Here is a 25,757-nt window from a genome sequence, read left to right on the forward strand (position 1 = left end):
AGGGAGTCATTGGCTCCCTTTGTCGATTAAGTACAGTGGGAAGTGTCTGTGATGATGTGTACCACGACGTGTAACACAAAACTAAAAATGTGATCATAAGGTTATATCATGGCATCTGTGTTCCCAACCTGATAATGGTGTCAAAGCGGTTGATCAGTGGGCCCAGCTCCAGGCCTCTGAGAATGCCTCCATTTCCCATAACCACACAGCGGCGACACTTATCCGTCTTTTCAGGCAGTGGAATGGAGTCTGCTTCTGGCAGCTTTGAAGGAATATTCAAAGGTAGAAACATTAGGTTTATGTTTCAAAAAGTGCTGCACTTACAAGAACATAAAAATGCAAATTAGCTTAAAGCTCTAGTGCGTGACGTTTTGATATTAAAGAACGTCCGTTACATTCAAGCCATTGCCAAATGAGTTGCTACAAAGCTAATTGAGTTGCTACAAAGCTAATTAAGACAACAACTCTAACACAACTCTCTCTGTATTTCTCAGTATGGCTACTTTTGCACGCAGAAACTTGAGTGAAGATAATGACCTCTTCTGAAGAGCCCAACATGTTTTTGTAATCCTCTGTGCAATCATATCTTTAATGAAATCTTGCACTTGCACAATCATTGGTTCAAAAAACTAATTGATTGTGAAATACCATTGAAACGTTACTTTAGATCACCCACACACAAGCTACCCATAGTTTCACAGTGGCATTGTTCATACAATCATTAAATATTGTAGTACAAAATAGGTGATTTACATCCCTGTAAAAGTACTGCAGTAATAGAGAGAATACTATAGACACAGTGGAATCATTGAACATTCAGAATTAAACCGGTTTGGCCACATGTCAGGCACTTTGTTCAGAGCGAATACTTTGCCTTCAGGTGCTCGTTCCAGTTGAACTGCACTCAAAACGACTCCTTCCCATATTGATTTTATTTCAGGTCATGCAATAATGTGATAATATTATTTAAAAACCCTCGGGGCCAGGTGTGGCGAGCCATCAGAGACACGTGAAGCCACCTGAGTGTGACTCAAAAGAAAATCTCTTTCCCTCTCGCTCTCTCATACAATTTCAGTGAAATGTAATCCTGGCAGTTCCTAAAACTGAATTATTTATGTTATATCATATATATTAAATAAATGTAAGTGAATTATGACAACCACAAATAGATATCCAATATTATTATTATGAGACTTTAGCTGTAAACATTTGAAGTTATCTTTAATTGAAATATGACTGTACAAAACTAAATTGAAGATATCTTGAATTTAAGGTTAAGATTCGCTAGTTTGTCGACGAATGGCAAAAGTCAATTATGCCATATTAGTTGGAATGTAATCAGTGATCTTAGTGAATTTAGTCATCAATTAAATATATCTGTATTGTGGCAAGCTACTATTTCGTTGTATTAATATTTTTCAAGTTAAATACCAGTATAATTTCATTATAGGAATTTGGAGAAGGTGATTGGCTGCAATCTCCCACCGCTCCAGGACCTTTTTCCCCTCCGCCACCAGCCTTATTAACAAGGCCCGGAAACCACCCTGACTCTCTCCACACCCACCTCTGGCTCTACATGCCACTGTACTTAATCTGCTCTTTTTATCTTAATTGTTACTCTCATTTTATTATATTACATCCTGTGTGTGTACATATACACATATATTTATATATTTATACTTATATTGTCTGTTCTGTTAACCTGTTTGTTTAACTTATTTTAGATAATGTGTGACATGCACCTACGACACCAAAACAAATTCCTTGTATGTGTAAAAAATGAACTTGGCAATAAAGCTTTTCCGATTCTGATTCTGGAGTGGTAAAATAGCAGTGGTAAGATGCAGACATCTTGAATTATGAGTCGTGCATCATGCATTATCGATAATATCATTATTATGACCAAATACCTTGCATCGCCATCTGATTGGTGCATGGTGTGCTTGCTCATGTGGCAGAGGCCGCTCTAACTGAGGTTAGGCTCTTTGTATGATACACTCAGCTTTTGGGCCTTTTCTCACGTGGCTAAAAACATACGAGATGACATTAAATAAATACGGCTACACTATAAATGACCAAATGCTAAGTAGATTAGGTATAAATAATTCAAAGAGAGAGAGAGAGAAAGAGAGAGAAAAGAGAGAGAGAGAGAGAGAGAGAGAGAGAGAGAGAGAGAGAGAGAGAGAGAGAGAGAGAGAGAGAGAGAGAGAGAAAGAGAGAGAGAGAGAAAGAAGTAGGACTGGGTTTTAAAAAAATCCCCCCAAATTGAATTTTCCAATTGAAATCAATTTTCATTTGAACGATCCAAAATCGATTCATAAAATCCAAGAATCCATCTTTGAAACTAAAAGACCTGAGGAATCCAATGGTACCAACTATGTCATGCTAGCTTGTCGAGAAACGGGGTTAAATAACGCTCCAAAGTTAGGCTACATTTTGGTGAGGGAAAAACTGGCATGGCCATTTTCAAAGGGGTTCCCTCTCACCTTAAAGGGGAACTATGCAGTTTTTTGTAGCTTAATTTACCTTCACTGAACAGATATCAGGTCTTGCGATGTAACGAATTGCTTTAGGCACTGCCCACATACACGCCCCCATATTGTAACTGCAATGTTCCTAACCTAATTGATATTGAATCGTCACAGGAATAACTGATATATTTTGAATAATTTAATAATTAAAATTGAATCGGGAATAAAATCAATTGGGGACTAGGCATGGGCCGGTTACCGGTTTCGAGGCGTACCGCGGTTTTAAAAAAGTCACGGTATCAAAACCACTAAAATTGTCTGACCTGTTTTTTATGAGTTGTCAAGGACCGAAATTGCAGTTTAGAAATCCATCTCCCTGCCAGTGTACAGTTTTTTCAATTAAAATACATTGTGTTAAAAAAGAAAGAAAGAAAAGTTGTGTTTCTTTTTTCAAAATAATACATTTTAAAGTTGTGATTGCAATACTGCAATTCCTTAAATATTTATTTATATTTTTGCTGAAGTTTATCATACCATCAGAATCTTATACCGACCCATGCCTATTCGGGACCTTGTGAATATTTGGGACCTTGTGAATAGGAATTGATGCAGAAAATCATTACCGCTACCCAGCCCTAGAAAGAAGTTGCACTCACCAGCTTAAGCAGGTCTTCTACATTGCCCCGAAGACTTCTGAAGCCAAATGGCGGCGGATACAGGAAGAGGTCATCAGGGAGCGGAACATCCCTCCACAGGAAGGGCTGGGTCATGTGAGTGGTATCACGAAGTCGAGCTAACAAGCTCTTCCTGGCGCTGCCGGGACGACACGGACTCTTCAAAACCCTGTGCACGAGCTCGTGCACCTGCTGCGAGTGAAAAACAGGTTGTGAAAACACAATGTACGCACCATGTCAGCGTCATTCTAATTACAGTGTGCAATAGTTCAGAAACTGTTTCACAATAATCTTGTCTTAAAAAGGCAGAATGAGAAGGATTTGTCACCAGCGGGTGAAAGCCAACCCCAGATCCACTATCATTTCAGAATAAGCTTTGTTCAATTTGCATTTTAGTCTCTTATATTGATTTTTGTCGGCGCTGTCTCCCACTTTCGTAGCTTCCTTTTGGATGAGTGCTTACGTTCTGGCACCTGGTTGCTTTGTGTTTTTTTTTATAGAAGTTGACTCCCGGAATTGTCCCAAACACAGCCCATTAAGAAAATATAGGCAGAGGGCAGGGTCTCTGCAGATACAGACACCGCCACACACTTTTTGAGGGATGATTGAGTATGTTTACATGCACACTAATATTACCTTATTATTCCGAATTTGATATTCCAAAATAAGCCATGTGTGACATAATACGCGCAAACATTGCAACGCTGATGTGTTTAACCTGTTCCTCGTCATGCCTCATGTCACCGGTCACCTGTCCCTCGTTGTCTTTTAGTCTTGGTGTTCTCTTGTTTCGGGGTTAGGGCCTAGTCCACACGGACACGGGTATTTTTATAACCGTGACTTTTTTCGACCTTCCGTCCACACGAAAACGCAGTTTCAGGGCACTGTAACCGAACATTTTTGAAAACTCCGGCCAGGGTGAGCATTTTCAGGAACGCCGGTTACAGTGTTGACGTGTGGACAGTATAACCGGGTTTTTTGCCTGTGTTTGACGTCATATTGTGCGCCGCTAACTGCTTTGTTGATGATTCTTTGCAATGGCTTGACAGCGTGTTTTTGCGTTTTCATGTGGACGGAGATTTATTTTAAACCGAGCATGTGTGGACGGGTTTTTTTTTTTTTTAAAACGGAGGAGAAAAAACTCCGGTTATAAAAATACCCGTGTCCGTGTGGACTATTGTCAGCTTTTGTTCCTAGTGTTTACTTCTCCAGTATGCCTTTGTCAGATTTTGTTGATCATTTTCCATCAACCTGTCTGACTGGTCTCTTGCATTTCAGTCCTCCTTTCAAACTCTCTGGCGATTACAGTCAGGCCATATCTGAGTTTCTGTTTCGGTCCGGTCATTAAAAGGTCATTGACAGGAAGAAAAAGAATTATGGAGATCCGAAAATTCTAATTGTCTCCGGTGTAAATAATTCCCTCTGCACAATTTGAATTGTGTTAAAACTGAGCTTTTCTGATCTTCTGTTCTATAAAAAACAATGAACAATCATATTTTCTTCTCCACAGACGCACAACGAGATACCCGATCGCTGCGGTTATGGAGGCCTGGCTTTCTCAAAAGCCTGCGAGGTTCTTATTTGGATCACGGTGGAAATATATCCGGAGTGGGTGGGTCAAACTGGCCAAAGTAGTCTTGCGTAAAAGATTTAAAAAAAAATTAAACAACAGCTACAGCGCAGCGGCGTCAGGCAGAGGCTCATGCGCATCGCGAGTTGCAGAGACAATTATTTTGATTCAAGTCGGCACTTGATAATTTGATGAGCCAGTTTGTTTGTACTGTAAGTTTGTATTGTTTTATTTCCTCAGCCTAGCAAATGGAAAATAGTCCAATGTGAATTCAGATCGGGACAATTATGTGCATTGATTTATTTATTTTGCCCTCTCTGCCTGTAGCATCACATTTCAATAAAAATAGTATAAATCTGATGATATTATTCGCCTATCAATTGTTTTTAAGAAAATATTTGACCGGAACTTTTCCCATTTGACGGGTAAAATGAAACCCGGCTCAGAGTCTCTGCAGCCTGGCTGTGTGATCAACGTTCAGCCGGACCCTGAACCGGTTCCAGCTCTCCGTTCCTGGTCTCAAGTCCTCTGGCTGTCTTCCAGTGGCCTCTCGTCACACTGTGGGGTCAAGTCTTTGCGGCCGCTCGGTCAAAATGGTGGTTTTATTCCATTCTAGACCATCTGTACCACACTCTCAACTTTACTTTCGAATTCTGCTAACTTTCAGTACACAGTAAATGTGGACGCCTGCTTGACATCTTACCTTTTTATGTGCATTGTTGACGTGCCAAGCCAGAGGTTTGCTGGTCTCTGTCTCAAACCATGGTAGAAAAACTACCAAAACCAGCAAAACTACAACCACACACAGTACCAACCCACACCTGGACACACACAGACACGCACAAAGAGAGAGGGAGAGGGAGAGGAAGATAGAGAAGGGGACAAAGAATTCTGTTAGATTATGAAACATTGTGTTTAAATGACAGCTAAAAACAAGGGCTGGGATGATATGCTTTTTGTCGGACACGATTCTTTCTAGAGATGCACCGATTGACCGGCCAGTGACCGGAATTGCCCGATTTTCACGTGCTCGGCCATATGCCGATTTCATGCCGGTCAAATGCACTCGGGCTCCGCATGATTAACATCGCGCAAGATCAGCGCACCACTGCTCAATCAGCTGTTTATGAAATGTTATAAAGTCGTAATTATACACGGCTCTGCAGAACCGTCTGCTCTATTGATCTCAGGCGCTCTCTCTCCCCTCTGAGGCTGAATAAGTGGAACATGAAAACCGTGGGTCCCGTGAAACATGACAGCTACAGTTTATCGGAAAATAGCGTCGGGCACACTGGCTTCGATGAATTTACTGTTGATCAGACCCCAGATGAGACAAGAAGCTAACGTTAGCGAACGCTGCGGTGACTGTCCCTCTGCCTCGGACGTCCGGCTGCAAGAGACGCTGTACGCTGTACGCTGTACGCTGTGGTTCTAGCATTGCACTTTAGATGTGTGTGAATTTCCCACACCAGGAGTAATTTATATAATTCTATTTTATAGTGATTGATTATCTATTCAAAAAATGTTCTATGTAAAATGTTCTATTAAAGAAAAGATAGAAAATAAATATTTGTGTGTGCTGTAAAGTGGTTAGAAAAAAGGAAATCGGAATCGGCTAAAATCGGTATCTGCCTAGAAAGTTGTAATCGGTGCATCTCTAATTCTTTCACGATACATGGGTGCCGATTCGATTTGTATTGCAATTTTCATGTATTGCTCTTCTGGAAGTATTGCTGTTCGATAGTATTGAGTATTGCGATTTTCTTTTCCGTCTTTAACAAAACTTTTAATAATACCCTTCTAGAGACAATATATCATGAGACATTTCTAAAAACTATGTACGTAATTGATGAATGCACATCACATGTCAGTCAAGTCAGTCTGACATTTTTTTAATTTGTAAAGAAGTACATTTTACTTTAGTTTTTGTCTCTATTTGAAGTTGATTCTCTCGTGCTGAAATGAATGCAACCAGAAACAAATTGATAAGGTTCACTGAAGACTGTCTTTCAGCACATTCTGTTCCCAAGGCAGTTAAGAGATAAAACAGGAACTTCCCCTTGGGGGAGATAGTGGGCTAAAGGGGGAGTTATTTAGACTGTCTGCTAGGAGTGCTGAGTCATGTTTACTAAGAATGGGTACGCCTTGCAGTTTGAAGTCTATATAAACCCAGTGTTTTGTTCACTCGTCGAAAGACGTTTCCACACTGTACTATATGTTCTCTGTGAAATTGTATTTCCTGCTTGCAACTATAATAAATACAAAGACCAAACTTGGTTTCAGTTCTCAACTCTCTTAACAATTGTTTCACTCTCAAAAACACACGTATATGATGTAGTTGCCATCAGCGGTACCGTATAAACACAACATATTTACGTGAATCGTTGGTTAAAAATCTAAATAAATAAAGGAAAAGAATCGATTTTTAAAAAGTGTCGCAAGCCCACCATACACGTCTCTCCCAAGCACAAAGCTGCCTAGGAGTCCTCCAGGAACTTTCCCAATTTTCTAGTGTAGACATCCAATCTGACAAACGCCGCCACTCTAGCCATCTCACAAGCCCACTCCTGGATTGACGGCACCCCTTCTTTCCTCCATCCTCTTAAAATAATCTGTCTGGCTATCATTAAACTACTCTGGACCCAGTTTCTTATGTGTTTCTTATCCATCCTGTTTAGGATTGACCCATCACCAAATAAATCTGGAAAGAAAACCTCGGCCTTTAGGTTGCCCGGCCAGTTAAGATTATGCCAAACGTTTGTGCCGTCTAACTAACATCTACAAACTGGGCAGCTAAAATGAACATACACTGGCTATTAACAAGCTGGGCAAGGCAATCGCCGTTTTTCATTGCATTCACTTTATTTAAAATCGGTCCGGGCTAAGCCCCAGAATCTCCTCAAGTCTTAGAAACGCCCCTGGTGACTGTCATTTATCTCCAAATCAGGGGCGATTCTAGGATCTGACCTTTAGGGGGGCTCAGCCCCTAATGAGTATATGACACGGATACAGTGCCTTGCAAAAGTGTTAACCCAGTGTTACCTACTGAACAACAACGTCAGCTAACGTTTTTTGACACTATTAACACTATGATGGAACTACACCTGACACTTTATAAGTCACACTAAAACTGACCCAATTGACACAATGTTCTAACGTTCAGCAATTTTAGTTGCTTACGTTTCAATTCGGGATCTAATCTGGGCCATGAAATTACCAAATTCTTCTCCCCGGGGGACTACCCACGTTAAACTTCACAACCACACTCCTGCTCTCCCTCTGACAGATTAGATAGAGACTAGTGATGTGCGGATCGATACTAAAGTATCGATATTTACGATCCCAACGTCTCCTGCTCTAGTATCAATTCTCTTATAAAAAGATCAATATTTAAACTCAGTAATTTGGAGTGAGTGTTTATGTTGTCATACCGTAAGTAACTTGTTGTCACTAGAAAAGTCGAATTATATCCGGTTAGGGGAAGGAACTACTTCTCCTTCCGCCGGTCAGTTGTGTGTGCACTGCGGCTCAGTGACGGAGCTGGCCGCTGCAGCAGCCCTTCTTTAATTTCCCGCTACGAAGAAGACTGCAGACTGCAGTCTGCACAGGAGTGTGTGGGAAATACAGTGGTAACACTACAAACCTCGCTAAACATCTTAGTCATAAGAGTAAATATGATGATATAATATAGCGTCAGTCTTAGGAGGAGGTAGGGCTGGGCGATATGGACCAAAAGTCATATCCCGATATATTTTGGCTGAATATCGATATACGATATATATCCCGATATTTTTTTCCGCAAAGTGAGAGCAAATGTTCAGTCAAAGCCAAAATCAAATATGACATGTCACAAGTAGTTTCATAGAGACAGTTGCAAAATCAAATAAATAATAAACCGGTTTCTTCACCTGGTTCATGATTAAATGCTCAGCTGTTCAAATAACAATAAAATGTAAACCTAAATACTGTATAACAGGAGTACCTTTTTTGAAATCAAAGCTCCATATTTGTGATTCGTTCCAAAGGTCAATTAAGCTTTTGATATTAATATAATCTACTTTGTTCAAAATGTAATGCCTCATGCCTGTAAGCCTAGGTTTATAGTCCCATTCTTCCACTTGATACTGCTTCCACTTAAGTAAACTAAAAGATGAACTATCGACTACAAAACAAAGAAACTAATTAATGTGTTAATACAAAGAATATTTATTATGATCGGTTCACAGATCTGAGTCCAAACGGAAACTTCACCCTTCTGAACTAAGAGTTTCTGCTTCAAGGTGAAGTTTAAAACAGACTGAAATGTCCAGGCTCATTCCTCCACTATTTATTTCTGTATGTATTTATGCGTTACATGTCATTTTAACGGGCACTGAGCTCCAGATCCTGCAGCTGCAGACGGTCTCTGCTGCCCCGCTGTAGCTTCTCTCCGTCCGCCTGCCGCCGCAAACTTATTGGAACTTTCCGCCCGATATCGACATACAGGTCGTCCTGGACTACGTGTAAGATCCTACCGATCACCACTCTGTCTTTGGCTGGTCAGATTTGGATCAGCGGGGACCCGCGCAGCAGCGAGGCAAAGCTGTGTTTTTCCCGGGGAAGAGACGCTGCGGCCGGCCACGGAGCTCTCCGCCTCCCGCTGCCGCCGGAGCTCAGGTTGCTGGTCGAAGGCGGCATACATAATCATAAAACACATTGTCACCTGTTAAATGTTATTCATTGCTGTTTGTTCTTTTCATTTCCTCTATCAAACATAATTAAGCAGTACAAAAGTCCGGCATCTTTAGCGTTGATCTGAATGCTTCGCACCCCTGTTCCAAGAAGATGGGCGGTTTTGACGTATGTTTAGAACCTCAAGGCGACATCTGTGTATATATCTATGGGAGCAAGGATCACATTTGAACTATATCGATATATGCGATATGGTCTAATTCCATATCTCATTTAAAAATATATCGATATATTTTTAATATCGATATATCGCCCAGCCCTAGGAGGAGGTTCAGGGCAAGAAGACGCAAGTTGCTAGGGCAAGACATACTTCAATCAGTGAGTCATTTGGCAGCATCGGCAGAAGTTATCCAGGTACAGGGAGATAGCGTGACAGGCTCACTGACTGTGGGAAAGTTATTCACGCTGTTAAGGCTTTAGTTTTTTAATGTTCAAGAGTTCCCCGGAATCCCAGCATTCTTACAACAAGCTAACAGAAAGTAGTTTGTTCTGAGATTTTCTTTATAATTAAATAATATGAGAGTGGATTATTGTCTTGGAATTGGTAAACCTACAGCCTACTTTTTTACTTTACTTTAAACTAGTTGTCACATCACACTACAAATAAAATACGTAAAAAGTATTGGTATTGGTATCGGCAATACTGGGTATTACTTGGTATCGGATTGAATAGGAATTAAGTGGCATCGCACATCACTAATAGAGACTCAGCCAAAGGCGGGAGTCTGGCACAACCGATTGGCCAACACTACGTTTAACCCTTTCCTTGACTGGGTGACTGACTGAGATAAGCAGCGATGCATGGTATCGGCGACACACAGGATATTAAACCGTTTCAAGCCCTATAATTGTTTGTCCTCTGCCACTAACAGACAAGTTCGCAAACTCTAACTTGAAGCACAAAAACTGATTGACAAAAAAATATATAAATAAAAATAAGGGTCTAAAATCGCCCATGCTCCAAATAGAAATGACTGTCTGTCTGCAACACTGTCAAGAAAACTCTTTCCATGAACTGGTTTTTCAGCTTTGACAAAAATTTTCCCATATTTTCCCACACTCTCCAGCAAAACGTGTCTTCTTTTCCCAGTGCGGTGTCTCTCTTTGACCAATTATTTGAGCATGTTTGACGCTCTGTACACACAGACTTACATGCAAAGCTGCTCCGCCAGTCTTTCCAGACTGAACTGAAAGCGCAGCGTGCAGTGGGCGCGTGACTACTGTTAGGTTTAAAAAAGTTAAAACATTGGTGATGTCTGATAAAAATGTACTTTTAGTTGAATGAACACTGTAGCTGGAGGAAGCACTGAATCAACCGATTGCATCACACCACACTAATCAGCATTTGACTGTCTCACCCAAAACCTAGCTTCTAAAGAATTAATTAGGTCATGGCTGTTATTTAGCATACTGTAGGAGACTCATTGTCCCCACAGGAAAGGTAACTGTTTTGGGGAGCCATCCCCTGTTGAGCTATACGTGATTAGAACAAAGGAAATGCATATTACTGTAGAATCAACACTTCCATGATAAACAACTTTAGTCTGTGACTTGAAATTCAGAGGTGGGTCCTTTTCCTGAGAGACAGGAATAAATGTGGGAGCAGGAGAAAGATTCGACACTACAGCCTGTGACCCCGCAAGGGGAAACTGCTGCAGTGTTTGATTGTGTTTTGACTGTCGTTTTCATGTTGTTTTATTAAACCTCTTGCTTAACTTTCAATTCGACCCCAGCCTCTTTTCCTTCCTCCAGAAATCAGAACGAACACGTCTTTTAGATATTCTTAACACTATACAAATTCAGAAGCGCACAAGCACGGAGCTCGCGATGGGAGACAACAGCCGGGGTGACATAATTTTATGGCTCGCGCACCTCACGCCGGGATCACCGCGGATACCATATAAACATCGCTGTATATGTTAACTTACGTCTGGATGTAGTTTTTTTTGTTGTTGCATTAAACCAACAAAAAAAAAAGTATACCGAAATTATAACATCATGATGCCGATTTGTTGAAAGTCTGAATTCATACTTTGTCAGGTCTGTCCGCTAGACGACAAGCAAACAACTTTTAAAATGCTTGTTTTGTGAATGAAGTTCGGATCGATCTATGCTAACGTTGTACCTGCTCCATAAACACGACAACAACAGACAGAGTTTCACAACTTACCAGGTAACGTTAGTCCAATTTCCCCGAATAGGCCTATTTTTCCCTAAGAAAGCTCTTTTTTTGTCCGGTTTCTTTGCAAAAAACGAGTTCCTATAGAGCTCCGGCTGCTCACAGACAGCTACAATGAGTTGTTTCTCCATGTCTGATTCAACCACTTCGGGACATCAGGAGCATTTGCTCTCCACCGACTGCAAGACCCAGAGCATGATGGGGAACGCCTTGCTTTCAACTGGTCTAACAGCCGATTGGTTCGGAATTGACTCAACAACAAGAGTGTTCAATTCAACAACGATGAAAAGTTAGATTGCTATTTGTCTAATTTGAAGGATTATTCTATTAACAGAATGCATGTGTGGCTGGTGGAGACGTTTAGTAGTCAGAAACCATAATATCAGGGGTGTAGTGCTGCTGCCACTTTTTTTTTATGCCAAGTGGGGAAATACTAATAGTTTGCAAAAAAAATCAGTGCATGAGGATCCAAAAATCACGAAAGCGTAACCTGTCATACGAGAGAGACAATAAAAACAAAAGGAATGGTCAAAGTTGTCATACTGTTAACACTGGAACAATAGCCCACAAATAGCCTATTCATCGTTGTTTCTGCAGCCAAACCGTTGCATTTGACTGAATGACAATGACTGAAACTCTGAAACTCTTTGCACGCCAACATGTACTCACATGCAGTTACAGTGTTATAATCACAGTAATGTATGCAAGCCCACATCATTCATCCTGTCTTATAGGCTATCAGAAATGAAAGCCAATAGGCTCTGACTATAAAAGTTGTGTCCCGGTATGTAGGCTATGCACGATAACATCAGCAATATTATTTATGTGACTCATCTGCACAAACCACTAACGTTTGCAAATTGTTTTATCGTGGATAGGTTGGTGTGGATGTGCGCGCTCAGGGTCCGTGTACGTTTTGATAGTTTGTTTTTTCGTTTGAACCACAAAACAAAATAACGAGAAACCAGCTGTTTTTCGTTTGTCGTTTCAAACCAAAAACAAAGAAACGGTAAAAAAAAAAAGAGCCGTTCTCGGATTTTGGTTTATGAATCCAAAAACGAAAAACGACTAAACCAAATTCAAATAACGGTCCGATTTTGGTTTTTTGAATTTCCTTTTTTTTATTTCTCCGTTTGAATATCTACATTAAAACAAGGACAGGCTGGCCACGTGACCCGGAAGTAATAGTAAATAAAGCCTATAAAAATAAAATCCAAGCTTTTAGAACGGTCATAATATGCAGCACTAACGTTATACCAGAGTAACGTTAGAAGAAAAAAATGAATCAATAAATAGGCTTATATAAACCTGGACCGAAAGAAATGTTAGCAACAGTAGTTTATTACAGTGATTTAATATCGTGCCTATCCACGCATCACCAGTCATGTTTAATGAGCGCATTGTTTGGTTCAATACAGTTGGTAATAGTTAACCTAAGAACTTATTGTGTGTGCAGAGTTGTTATTAGCACTATATTATATAGGGGAGAGCCGGGACAGTTTAAATACTTTTTAATTAAACGTAATTTACAAAGCGATCATATCGCACTGAAAGATAATATTTTGTCACTAGCAACCTACACCTGTCCTCTGTCAAATACAGTTGCATGTTCAGCTTTGAAGAAAACCGTTCGTAGTAAATGTAGTAAAATATTGAAGTTGTGGGAAGTTTATATGGCTTAAATTGTATGTTTCATTCGTCCCCCTGTGCTGTTTCAATCGTCCCGACCAGGGAAACATTACGCACGCCCCACTTCTGCTGTAATAATTCCTGAACGGTTTTATTCAAAGCTGAAAATGCAACTGTATTTGACAGAGGACAGGTGTAGGTTGCTAGTGACAAAATATTTAGCTTTCAGTGCGATATGATCGCTTTGTAAATTACGTTTAATTAAAACGCTACCGAGTGCGGGGCTCCGTGTCCCGCTGGAGCTCCGACTGCAGGTCGAGGTCGGCAGCGAAGCTTTCTGGCAATAGTAACGTTGCTCCGCTGGCCGATCCCCACTGATGACGGTCCGTCTGCGGCTGCAGGACCTGGAGCTCACCGCCAGTGTTTCAGTTTGACTGTTAAAAAGTGTTAAGATAATAAAAAGGTATTTATTTAGAAGTAGGCTGGTTGGTTAGTTGGCTAACGCTAGCTTGCTATTCCACTAAGCTTCCAAAGCCGGACAGAGTTGTCCCTCATCTGGCGATAGAAACCCTGCTTTCCCCGTTCCGTTGGCTCAGAGCTCCACAGCCACAGTCCAGTTCCAAATTAGTTTTGCACCAAATGTATCGCAAGAAGTGTTGCAAAAGTCGAGCCGCAGATGAGCACATATGTGAAGTTGCAATGACAGATTCGAGAGGTTGTAATCACTGAGTTGTGGTTGTAATGGAAAATGAACCTGAGTAAAAAGAAATAAAGTACACGAGTAAATGTTGCATTACAAGTTTGCAGCTGTCATTGTGTTCATGCAAATATCTACACATTTGTGAATATTTTTTCTGCGACTTCAAATTCAGATCACGTGTGTGAATATTTTTTTACAAGTGCAAATTTTAACATAGTTCAGATTTTTTGTTCTGCAAGTTCTCACATTGTATTCTTCTACAAGCTCTCCCCTTTTGCACCATATTTACCTTCATACACTGCTGGTAAAAAGGGCGAACAGTTTGGTACGGTGGAAACCACATTAAATATTAATTTAATTATATAAAATAGTACAGTAACAACTCTGCACACACAATAAGTTCTAGGTTAACTATTACCAACTGTATTGAACCAATGCATGCACTCATTAAACGAAAATGCCCCCAAAAAATAATCTAAATAAAGAAATGCTTCAAAAATATAAAAAAATATGATAATGTAATAATTTGCACCGTGATTATATTTACCATTTATAGTGTACTTACCAAGATGTAAATACTATGGTTCAGCATTTGTTTCATGCCTTTTTAAGGTTTTACACTGCTTACAACTCAAACCCCCATCAGAACCAAACAGAGGTGGTTTTTTTTCTCATGAAAAACGATTTATTTGCGGGAGAAGCTCACAGAAACCTCAGAGAACGAACCCTGGAGACGACCCACACGTGAACAGGTGCGCTCCGGTACTTGAACAAACAGCGTTACACCCCTGCAAAATAAATTCTGATTACAGATAATCTACAGTCTGTTGTTTATTAACAATGGCAAAACCGTGATTATTATAAATGACCGGATCGAATCTGCGTCCACCGACCCACCTAAATAATTTTTTTTTTTTCTGATTTAGCTAGAGCCCAGCACCCGCATGTCACCACCCCTCTGTCCCCGTATCATATGTTGCTTTTTTAAATCATGTAACGTTGTTGTGTGGATGGTGACTGTTCATTTTACATGGTCTAGGCTTATCAATGCATATGGGAGTCATTCTCTAGTTGAGGGTAGCCTACTTTCACGTAATATTTCACATCATATTTTAAAAGTAGCCTATATATTTTTCGTCTTTTTCCGTCAGTTCACTGCAGAGAATCAGTAAAGTATCGCTTTGTTGTTTTTAATATTTTTAAAACCTTCCTCTGATTATATCACTTAGGTATAGGCCTATTCACAAGATGTTATTACAATGTTATTTTTTTTTATCGTAATGTTATCATGTTGGTGGCAGTGAAGTATTAGTTTGCCGTGTAAGACAGAACACTATGTATCATTGCAATGTGGTCATTCATAGACAATCGGACAGCGAGCAGGCATCTATGCAACGCCAAAATCAGCCAATTGTACATATTTAATACGGGTTTTTGTCACCACCATATATAATAATTTTGGAAGATAATGTAATACAAAAATCATAAATAAATAAAGTAGGCAATACTTCTTTCTCGAAAATGTAAAGTGTGCAAATACACAAACATTGTAATCAAAAGATAATACTGATACTTATACAGATTTTAAGGTGGAAAAAGGCAGTTCTGGTGATTTTGATGACATGCCTTTCAAAGAAGAGGTTGCTGTCAAAAGTAACTCCTGATGTTGTGGATGTGTGAAGAGGGAGACAGAGTGGAGTTATAGATGGTGAAGCAAAAGTTGTGAGTGGTTTTTGAAGAGGAATTTGGGACCGATGATGATCGTGTCTGATTTGTCACAGTTAAGTTTGAGAAAGTTGGTTTGCACCCATGATTTAATTCACTGAGGCCAATGGTCAAAGTGGAGTGAGTTTACCGTGGTGATGGATTTGGTGGAGATGTAGAGCTGAACAACATCGGCGACGGCGTTACATTGTCAGGTGTCATTACATTTCAGGAAATTATGACATAGAATAAAATAGTTGCCGCAAGTACAGCTTTCCCCGTAAGTCCTGACAACTCATTTTAATTATGCACCACTCTGCACCCTTTTCTCCCTGTCCTTGCCGTCTCCTAGTAGCCAGCTGCTCTGATGATCCTCAGTGCCATCCTCCACCTGAATGTGAGATTTCCCTAAGCGGCTGTTGAACCTCGATCTAAGGCATACATTAAAATAATAATACATAACCATTGCCATTAGGTTGTGCAACTTAACTTTGAGAACTACATTTCAGCTAAGAGTGATCTGTGTATATATATATATATATATATATATATATATATATATATATATATATATATATATATATATATATATTAGGGCTGTCAATCGATTAAAAAAAATTAACTAATTAATTGCACAATTTGCTGTAATTAATCACGATTAATCGCTTTTTTAAATTGAGACTGAAGCTTGTAATAATGGATATTTAAATGCTAAATCACTTAACTTTGAAAATATGAAGAAAAAAACAAACAAAGGAGGAAAGGTTCTGCTATGTTCAGAATGTTTAATATCTTTCAGAACAACAGCAGCAACAATTTGGCTTATTTAGTCCTGCTGAAGGCTGCTGAAACGGCTAGAAACTGTCTGACTTGAGAGCAGATTTTTGTCACCGTCCCCGGCTGCTGTCGCCTGCTCTCGTCTACTTTACAGGCGAGGCGCAGTTCATCTCCAACGAGCCGAGAGTTCAGTCGGCGGCAGGGCAGTCGGGACTCACCCGGAAATGGCGAGCGGAATGAGGTGACTAGTCTCTCAAAATCTGACAAAAATCTTCTAAACTGACCTTTGTTGAGCTGAAATGAAGACAGATTCAGCAACTGCACGGCCTATTTCTCGCTTAAAATGTTTTCAGAAACATGTTTCAGTGAACTATTTTAGTACAATATGAGATCGTATTCTGAACGGCCGCCATGACAGTCTGGCTCTCAGCTCTCAACATCCGGAGAAAACAAACCCATGTGACGCGTTCGTCCAATCAGCTGCCGGTTTTCATTACTTGGGCAACAATACAGAGTAGCGCCGCCTGCTGTTATGTAGACGTATTACGTTATATTCTCAGCCGCCACATGAAGTAAACAAACACAGCTGCGTTAATTTCGTTAATTTTTTTTTTAACGAGTTAAACATTAAAAAATTAACGCAAAAATTAACGCGTTAATTTTGACAGCCCTAATATATATATATATACACTGTATATACTGTATACACTACCGGTGGCGTGACGGAATTCAAACTGTAAATATACTATAGTTATGCCGAAAGTGTAGCTAGCTAGCCGCAATCGTTTCCCATTGTATTGAATGGGACACATAGCTAGCATAGCTGCTCCTCCTCGGACACAACGGTTAGCTTTATAAGACCTTGGGGTAGATGTTATGATATAAGTGGCGTGACGAAATTCAAACTGTAAATATATTCTAGTTATGCCGGCAGCCGGCCGCGGAGCCCCGGTAGTGCAGTAATCCACAAAGGGTGACTTTGCCCTGGGTATGGAGCCCAGCAGGCTGCCGCTTTCTCGTCAGACTGTGTGGAGCTCCTAAAGTCCGACACGTCTTACCAAATTTGCAATTAGCCATCAATTTTCGTAAAACGGCCAATATTTGAGCTTTATATAGTTGATTTCTCGCATTAAAAAAGTCTCAGAAGTGAATTTGGTAACGAAACATTGCAGTGTCTGGAATATGAGATTCTGTCACGTCTCTAATGTATGTCTATGGGGATTCACTCAACCAATCAGCGCGCAGCTCATCTAAATATTCATGAGCATACCTAGCCTGACGTGGTCATATTCAGATTCCCGACCTCAAATGTTGTGGGCGGGGCTAAGTTCGGCTGGCATCCAGGCAGGAGCATACCATGTTTGGAAGAAAAGCTCTTGTTACAAAAATGGCCAAAACACAGGGATGTATAAGGGCCAATAAAATATCAACCAGGCCATTTTCAGCCCAACCAATGTTACATACCCCATTAGGAGACCATAAGGTACAGTGTGAAATACCCTATATAATCATTCTATCATCCCTTTAAGACAATGACTGAAACTCGTTTGCACGCCAACATTTATTCACATGCACTTATAGTTATAATCACACTAATGTATGTAAGCCCACATAATTCATCCTGTCATATATGTATAACAGGCTATCAGAAATTAAAGCCAAACTATACTCTGACTATGAAAGTTGTGTCAGGAATATTATTTATGTGACTCATTTACACAAAACACTAAATTGTTTGTAAATTGTATTATCGTGGATAGGTTAGTGTGGATGTGTGCGCTCAGATGGTAGGATAGTGTGTTGACTGAAAGACAAATATAAATACAGGGGAGAGTTGTTGTCCTTCCTTCCTTGGATACAATATTATAATGAAATCATTTGCACCTGGATTATATTTACCATTTAGTGTACTTACCAAGATGTAAATGCTGAAATTGATTACAATGGTTCAGCATTTGTTTCATGCCTTTTTAAGGTTTTACACTGCTTACAACTCAAACCCCCATCAGAACCAAACAGACGTGGTTTTTTTTTCTCATGAAAAACGATTTATTTGCGGGAGAAGCTCATAGAAACCTCAGAGAACGAACCCTGGAGACGACCCACACGTGAACAGGTGCACTCCGGTACTTGAACAAACAGCGTTACACCCCTGCAAAATAAATTCTGATCACAGATAATCTACAGTCTGTTGTTTATTAACAATGGCAACAGTTCATCTGTGGAGTATTTTAACAGGCTGTCATACATTTCTTTTCTTCATAATACCACCTTGCATAGATAGCTTATATCAGACAGCCAAATCAGGAGAAAGGTAACGTCCATGACCTGTTTCTGTCTCAGGAACAAACTCTCACGAGGTAAATCACATTTTATCACAAATTATATTGATTCTTTCGACAACAATACAATATTTTCTGATATCACAAAGTCTGCCACGTTACAATTTTGATTCAGAGACCTACAACAGGGGCCTACAACTGATACAAGATGATACATAAGCCCATTTACCACTATCAGTTAGAATATTCAGCAGTTACTAGGGTTGGGTACCGAGACCCGGTGCTAATACGGCATCGACCTGTGCCTTAACAACCATTATCTACCGGACCGAATAGCCACGTGGATTTCGGTGCCTCATTTCGGTGCCACTTAAATGCCTGCGCTTCTCTCTGATGCTCCTAAACGGACGTTAGAGGCAACCGAAACAGCGGCGCATGTTACGCTAGTAAACACTACAATTGACAGCAGGTACCGTTAGCCTAGCAGCTGGATTAAACACAGTTCAAATGCTGACAGCTAAATGGTGTAAAAGTTTGTCCGAATTTCACTGTAGAGGATTCCTCTGCCGTTGTCTGAAAAACAACACAGATGTTGCATTCACTTGAAACTCGCCTCGCCAGCCTCGTGCTGCATTCAAAGTTATTGTAAAATACCATTTTTACAGTGACTGCACAATGGATGTCAAGTGTGCCTTCCTCTTTCATTAAGCGACATCTAAAAAGACAGCCTTGACATGAGCAAGGATTGTGTGACTGGTGTCTTTAACAATAAGCTTATTGTTAGAGCAAGGCAAGACTTCCCTGTCCTGCCTCCGTTAACGCCAAAGCCTTTATTCCTGTGGAGAGTAAACGTGGTTAGGAGAAGACACTGGTGGTTAGGCATAACTAAAGTGTCACAGAAAGAATTACAAATTCTTTCGCACCGCAACATAACAGGAAAGAGATAAAGGGGTTAAGATAAGAATAGAACACAACGTTTTGGGATGTGAAAGAGAAAAGCATGGTTTTTGTTTTCTGTTCACAAATACGTTCCACCCAAAAATAAGGGTGGTCTGTTTAGGAAATGGATTGCATTTTGAATGCAATAATTTCAGTTTTTGGTGAGAATTGTTCAATATATTCTGAAGCCTAAATTAAAAAATAGCTGAAAAAGAAAAAATTACTGTGTCTTGGCAGTGCTAGAAGTAGTACTCAAAAGATTTTGTAAAAACTAGGGCTGGACCCGAATATTCGAATATTCGTTCGGTGGGTTGGTATTCGATTTGAAAATTTGACATTCGAATATTCGTTTTTTTATTGTTATTTTTTTTATTTTGGTTTATTTATTTTCTGCATTTATCTCTCGTTCACACTCCAGTCCAGTTGGTGGCGGTAATGCACATTTAAGTTGGTTTGCCAACCGCCAATAAACTACAAAGAAGAAGAAGAAGAAGATACTGTTGGTACACGATGACGCCCACTTCGAGCATTTAGCAAGCTGGGCAGAGAAGCTAGTGCGAAATGGAAAACTGTTTCGCGTTTTTCCGTTGTGATTCGGCCAGAAACTTCAACATTGTGAGGCTGTGGTGTTTTCTCCATTTGCAAATGTAAATAAATACTCAAAGACCAAACTTTGGTTTAATTCTCTAACAGTCGTTATTCGTTTTCATTTGATCATTGATATTTCTAAACACTGCTGCTTCATAGGAAACTTCCATCACAATTTGGCGTTGTCGGCAGGATGGATGAGTTAACAGAGAAAAGAGCTCCGTTGGGTCGCTGATGACTGGCTATCCAGGGATTAAAAATCACCTGCCTCATACCTCTAACCTTTAAAAGGTTTTTCAGAGAGAAGAGGGTTAGGACCACGGAGCGCTCTTGACTGTTTTAAGAAAACAGTGATCTAGGGAAAGAATGCAAACACACATGCACCAATAACCTCATCAGTTCTAACCAAAGCCTATTTCTGAGCTTTCTCTAAAAATCAGGAAGACAAGCTGGAGAAACGGAGGGACGAAGAGGACACAGACTCAACAATCGGACAGGACCAACAGCATCAGTCACACCTGCATCGGGTGGAAAGACCAACGAGTACGTGAGAAAACCATGTTTGAAGCGTTTGTCTGCATGTTACAACAGGCTGGTGGGCAACATATGGAGCGCGGACCCGAAGGGAAAAAAAGGCTGCTCCCACAAAGGACGTGGTCGAGCCAGAGAGAGGCCGAGGCGGGTACCGTGGGCAAAATGGTGAGCCCTACAACCGAGACCAGTGTTTGTACTGCAAGGACTTTGGACATTGGGTATGTAAATGCCCGAAGAAAAGCAAATAACACCTCCGACAAAGAACAACACTTGTCCCTCTGTTTGACTGAGTCCAACAGCTGATGAAGAAGGTAGTGCTGACACACATACACTTGCTTCATGCAATGAAGAAATGCTTTGCACTGATACACTGTTTTTGTTCTTGCTATTAGGGACAATTGATAAGTTAGAAAGTTCTGAAAAATAATCTATTCAGTTAAACCATTATAGTATGTTATCTTCTGAAACCTAGAAGAAAATGCCTACTACTGAGGGTAAAGTTAAAAGGGTTCCACTCACATAACTTGATTATCAGAGCTAAAGATTTGACACTGAAGATTATTTGGTCATTCTATTTGGTCAATTGGAGTTGCAGGTCAAACAGTGAGAGAACAATTCTCTGTTCCTCTCTCCTGTACATGGGAAAAAAAACCAATTCTTGGTGTATAAAGGTTCCACTTATTTGGTTTCATGAAAAGGTTTTTGGTGCAGTGCTGTTTTCATGTAAAATGAACAGAATAGCAGCTTGTTCAGTTTAGTGTTAACAATTAGATTTTTACTTGAGCCGGTCACCTAGAATGTCTGTACACGTTCCTTATGTCACTGTAAGACTTTTGCTGCCAAAGCTATTGAAGCGTTCGTGGATATGAAACTGTCTCTGCAGTCTTCCCCGATGCTGGGACTGCCAGATCCCTAAAAACAGTTCATACAGACATACACGTACATACACATGCTTGCAATGAAGACAGGCTTTTTGCATGCTACAAACACTCCCCACACGATAGACAGATCAAATTAGACGCAAAAACAGCACGACAAACAGAAATAACTTTTGGAAAATATGTCCAAGTATTCAATGTGTTTGTCTGGTGTGTATACAAATTGCCAACCATGGTGTTAATTATACAAGGGAAGAAAATTGGATTTTTAGTTGATTCGGGAGCAACAATTTGGGTTTAGTGAAGTTTTGTTCTTCAAACCAGAAGCTCTCTGGTAAACTAGGATTTTTTTCCCTTAGAGAAATGGTTAGAAGAATGGTTATCTCAGAGGAGTTCACCATTCTTATGATTTGAGTATATTCAGATCCTTAGGATCCTGAACTAGATATGAAAGGAAAATGTTCATTGTTTCTTTCTCCCTTCCATCTGAGTGTCCTGTAAATTTGTTATGCAGATTGCATTTGAAAATGTCTATTTGAAATTGAAGACATTCTTTCACCCACGGGTCTTAGGAATGTTTATTCTTTTGCCCACTGGCTTTAAAGTTGTGCGGTTTGATAAAAATCACTCTTTGGCTGACATATTTTTGTTGCAGCCTAAAAGTACGTATTTGTTTACAAATTTGAATGTAACACGTACCATGTCAGTCTGTTAATCTCCTGATTACGGTAACAAATTGGGACACCTGTAGTTAAGTTTAAGGAATCACAAATATTACATGGATTCCTTTTGTCAACTTTTGACCCTGATGAAGACTACGTTGAAAAGTTTTTTTTAACAAATCAAAGGACGAGCATGAGTTTTCTTTTGTCTGCTTGCATATACGCATGTCCAGTGGCTGTCACCTTGACTGATAAACTACAGAAGTTTTTCAGAAATTCTAACTCAAAAGCTCACATTCATGTTTCTTTGTCTCCAACAGAAGAGGAGACAGACCTAGGACACCTTGTGACTATTTGTAAAAATTGACTGACTGGACTGACATTACTGATAATGTTTTTATTTGTCTCCATTGACAGGAGACTATAGAAAACCTATACGACAGCGTAGGCCTTGTATTCACAGTGTTTTACATATTCAGTGAACCTGTGACTACAATAGATGCATATTCACACGGTAAAAACAACGTTTTATCTACTGATGTTTCACCACCTTTTGTCTCAGGTACAGCGTTATCTCTGGGCAAAACACACAAATGTGATGTGGATTGATAGACAAATTGTCAACCTGTAGTCATCAAGCTGCGTTCGGACTACAGGCCCCAGAAACATCAGTACACGCTAAAACAGGAAGTAATCAACAGAAATCCGACCGTGTTTTTAACTCTTTATTGACGGATGGGGTTTATAGTTCCGTGTTTAGATTCTCCAACACGTACACTTATTCTCTCAAGTAACATAAATAAGAAGAATCATTTTTATTACAAATGTTAAAGATTTGTTTCATTCAGGACCTTCGAGCAGTAAATGCAGAGGGTCTATGCTCGAGCACCTAATGTCTCCCACAGCTAAACATAACATTCTGCACGGAATGTTAAAGGTTTTGATTCTCTGTTGTTTCGTCTAACGTTTTTCTTTCCTCAGAGTTCCAGTAGAAAAGACAGTAAATATCGTTTTATAGTTCTGGGTGATGGTAAGCTGTACACCTTGACACAACTTTCAGGAATACATTGATTTGCTAATTAATGATGCCATAAATTACAGAAAGAATAACAGTGTGTTTATATGTACCCTGGAGAGATCCTTCTTTCTTTGACAGAGGACAGCCAGAGGAGGAGACACACACACACACACCACACAGATAAGGCACAAGCTAAAACCAAACATGAGTAGTACAGTAGTACAAGTGAAATTTTGGTTTAATGAAAAAATATGGGATATGTTTCCCGTAACAGGTAACGATTTGGATAAATAGATGTTCAAAGTACACGTGATTAGGTGTGCTTTAGACAGCTAAAAACTTTAATTTGTAATGATTCTTGGAACTAGCAGATAGTAATTAGTGTTACTTTGGTTTGTAAACTGGAGATAAAAAAAATGACATAAACAATGTATTTTGGGTAATTCGTCTTAGTTTAATGGTGATATTGAATAAATGAAGGTTTAAATGAGATTTAATCCTAAAAGCAGTACGTTTCATGTCGTACTCTAATGAGTTTTTGAGTTGCTTTTTACTGTGGTGAAAATTCTCCTTATGAAATTATTCATTGAACTTTGTTTCTGATAAACAGGATTTGCTGTAAAACCTAGAACAATGTTAAGGATTAGAATATTACACAGATTATCTATATTGCTTTTGAGTCATGAGCTTTGTCATGTCTCAAATAGGAGGGATATAGTATAGCAATGATAAATAAGGGGTTTAATAAAAAAAAAAAAAAAAAGATTTTTCTAAAAGACGTTTGAAACACTTGTTGTGACATCACTGTAGCTCCAGTTTAAAAGACCTTGAATAACCAAAGTGATAGAATAGTTAAGAAAAAATCTGCTTAGCTGAGAACAAAATTGACAAAATTGATAGTTCAACTGTAAACAAAAGGATCATCTACCCCCTGATTGACACAGTAGTGTAAGGGGATGCAATAGTAATTGTTTTTGTTTTATTAGTTCCGATTTGCTCCAAAGAATTTTGCTCTAAAGATTTTCTTTATTTATACATAGGTAGGGAGAGGCCCATAATAAAAAACACCTATTTCTTCCACGGCAGTATAAGGGAAATGATAGGTTAGGGTAGGTTATTGCGTGAGAACTTTCTTCTGCTCTTTTGGCCATGAGAATCCAGGTGTCAAGCCTGGGGATTCTGTGGTGATAACAACTTCAGGAGGAAGGATTGGCAGATAGACGGTGAAAGAGACCATCGCGATCGTTCCAGTGACACAGGGCAGTGAAAGGTTCCAGGGAGAGTCACCTGGATACACGCATCACTACAAAAGGTTCCGGAGGAGAAGAGGAGGACAGGTTTTTCTACAACCTGCAACAAGTGACGAGCAGATCTTCTGCTGAGTCACCTACGAGGGAAATCGATTCAGAGATCAGCCTGACAGACGGCGTTTCTGTGCTATCTCTGAAATCAATCGGGGAAAACTGGAGTTTTCTCACTGTTTGCAACACATTGAGAGAGGAGGAAAACGAGAAGTTTTTCCAAGGAGGAAAAACCAGAAGCTACATATTGGTATTGTAGCCTGCTGTTTAAAATCATTTCAGAAGACAGCAGTGATACTGATCTCTTCTCTGACAACCACAGCACATTCTCTGACAGTGACAGCAGAATATACTTCACAATTGTAGAGGACACACCACCTCTCTCTCTCTGAACACACACACACTCACTGCACATTCTTTTGAGGAACTGTTGACATTCCTCTGAGATAAACACAGACACTTTCAGAGCAGAGTGCTCTGGCGCACACATGGAGCAGATGGACAGAAAGGACTGGAACAGGTACCCTTCAAGAAGAACATTGGGGGGGTTATTCCACATTTGTAGTGTGATTATTATGATTTTCTACTGCATTTATGGTTTTTGCATTTTATCTTTGTTGAGAGAAAAGTATGATAAATCAGGTGTAACCATTCCTCCCAACATTTACATACACCAACACACTAGGGTGACTGGAGGAAAAGACAGGTGATGCGTTCACTACTTTCCATATCAATGAGAACATGGTGGTTGGAATACAATAAGTACGAGTACAGAGCTAATATTACTGTAATGATTAACTTACGTCCACTCTTATGTTCCGATAATAGGCAAAGGGATGTTTGGCATACGAATGGTACTAAATTGGGGTTTTGTACTTTATGTGGTTCCTCATGACCACACAAACTCAACTGATAGATTATTGATAAAGAAAGTAAATTATTCCTAAACAGCAATATTGTTAATATTGAACAAAGTTAAGTATAAAGACCTAGGCCATTTTGTTGTGTGCTTTAGAACTTAGGAAAAGTTCCTTGTGGATCTTTTATTACATTGAAGTAATTTCACCTTCCACATTTTGATGACACGTATAAACACCACGTTTGACTAAGACTCTTGAAA

At 39.7% G+C, this 25,757-nt stretch overlaps 1 protein-coding gene across 5 annotated transcripts in view; it reads right to left on the reverse strand.

Moving 5' to 3' along the window:
- The window catches only part of st3gal5 (ST3 beta-galactoside alpha-2,3-sialyltransferase 5), a 66,992-nt gene that overhangs the window by 11,192 nt on the left and 30,043 nt on the right, over window positions 1-25,757 (reverse strand). For 3 of the 5 annotated variants that reach the window (XM_028589118.1, XM_028589117.1, XM_028589119.1), the window contains 3 exons: window positions 5,419-5,536; window positions 3,128-3,337; window positions 129-262 (listed from right to left, as the gene is read on the reverse strand). In XM_028589118.1, the coding sequence (XP_028444919.1) occupies window positions 129-262; window positions 3,128-3,337; window positions 5,419-5,536 (462 nt within the window). Of the gene's footprint in view, window positions 1-128; window positions 263-3,127; window positions 3,338-5,418; window positions 5,537-11,616; window positions 11,823-25,757 lie in introns of those variants that run through there. The other 2 variants (XM_028589115.1, XM_028589114.1) reach the window with 1 other exon arrangement.

This window comes from Perca flavescens, chromosome 10 (assembly GCF_004354835.1).
Source record: "Perca flavescens isolate YP-PL-M2 chromosome 10, PFLA_1.0, whole genome shotgun sequence".
Lineage (NCBI taxonomy): Eukaryota > Metazoa > Chordata > Actinopteri > Perciformes > Percidae > Perca > Perca flavescens.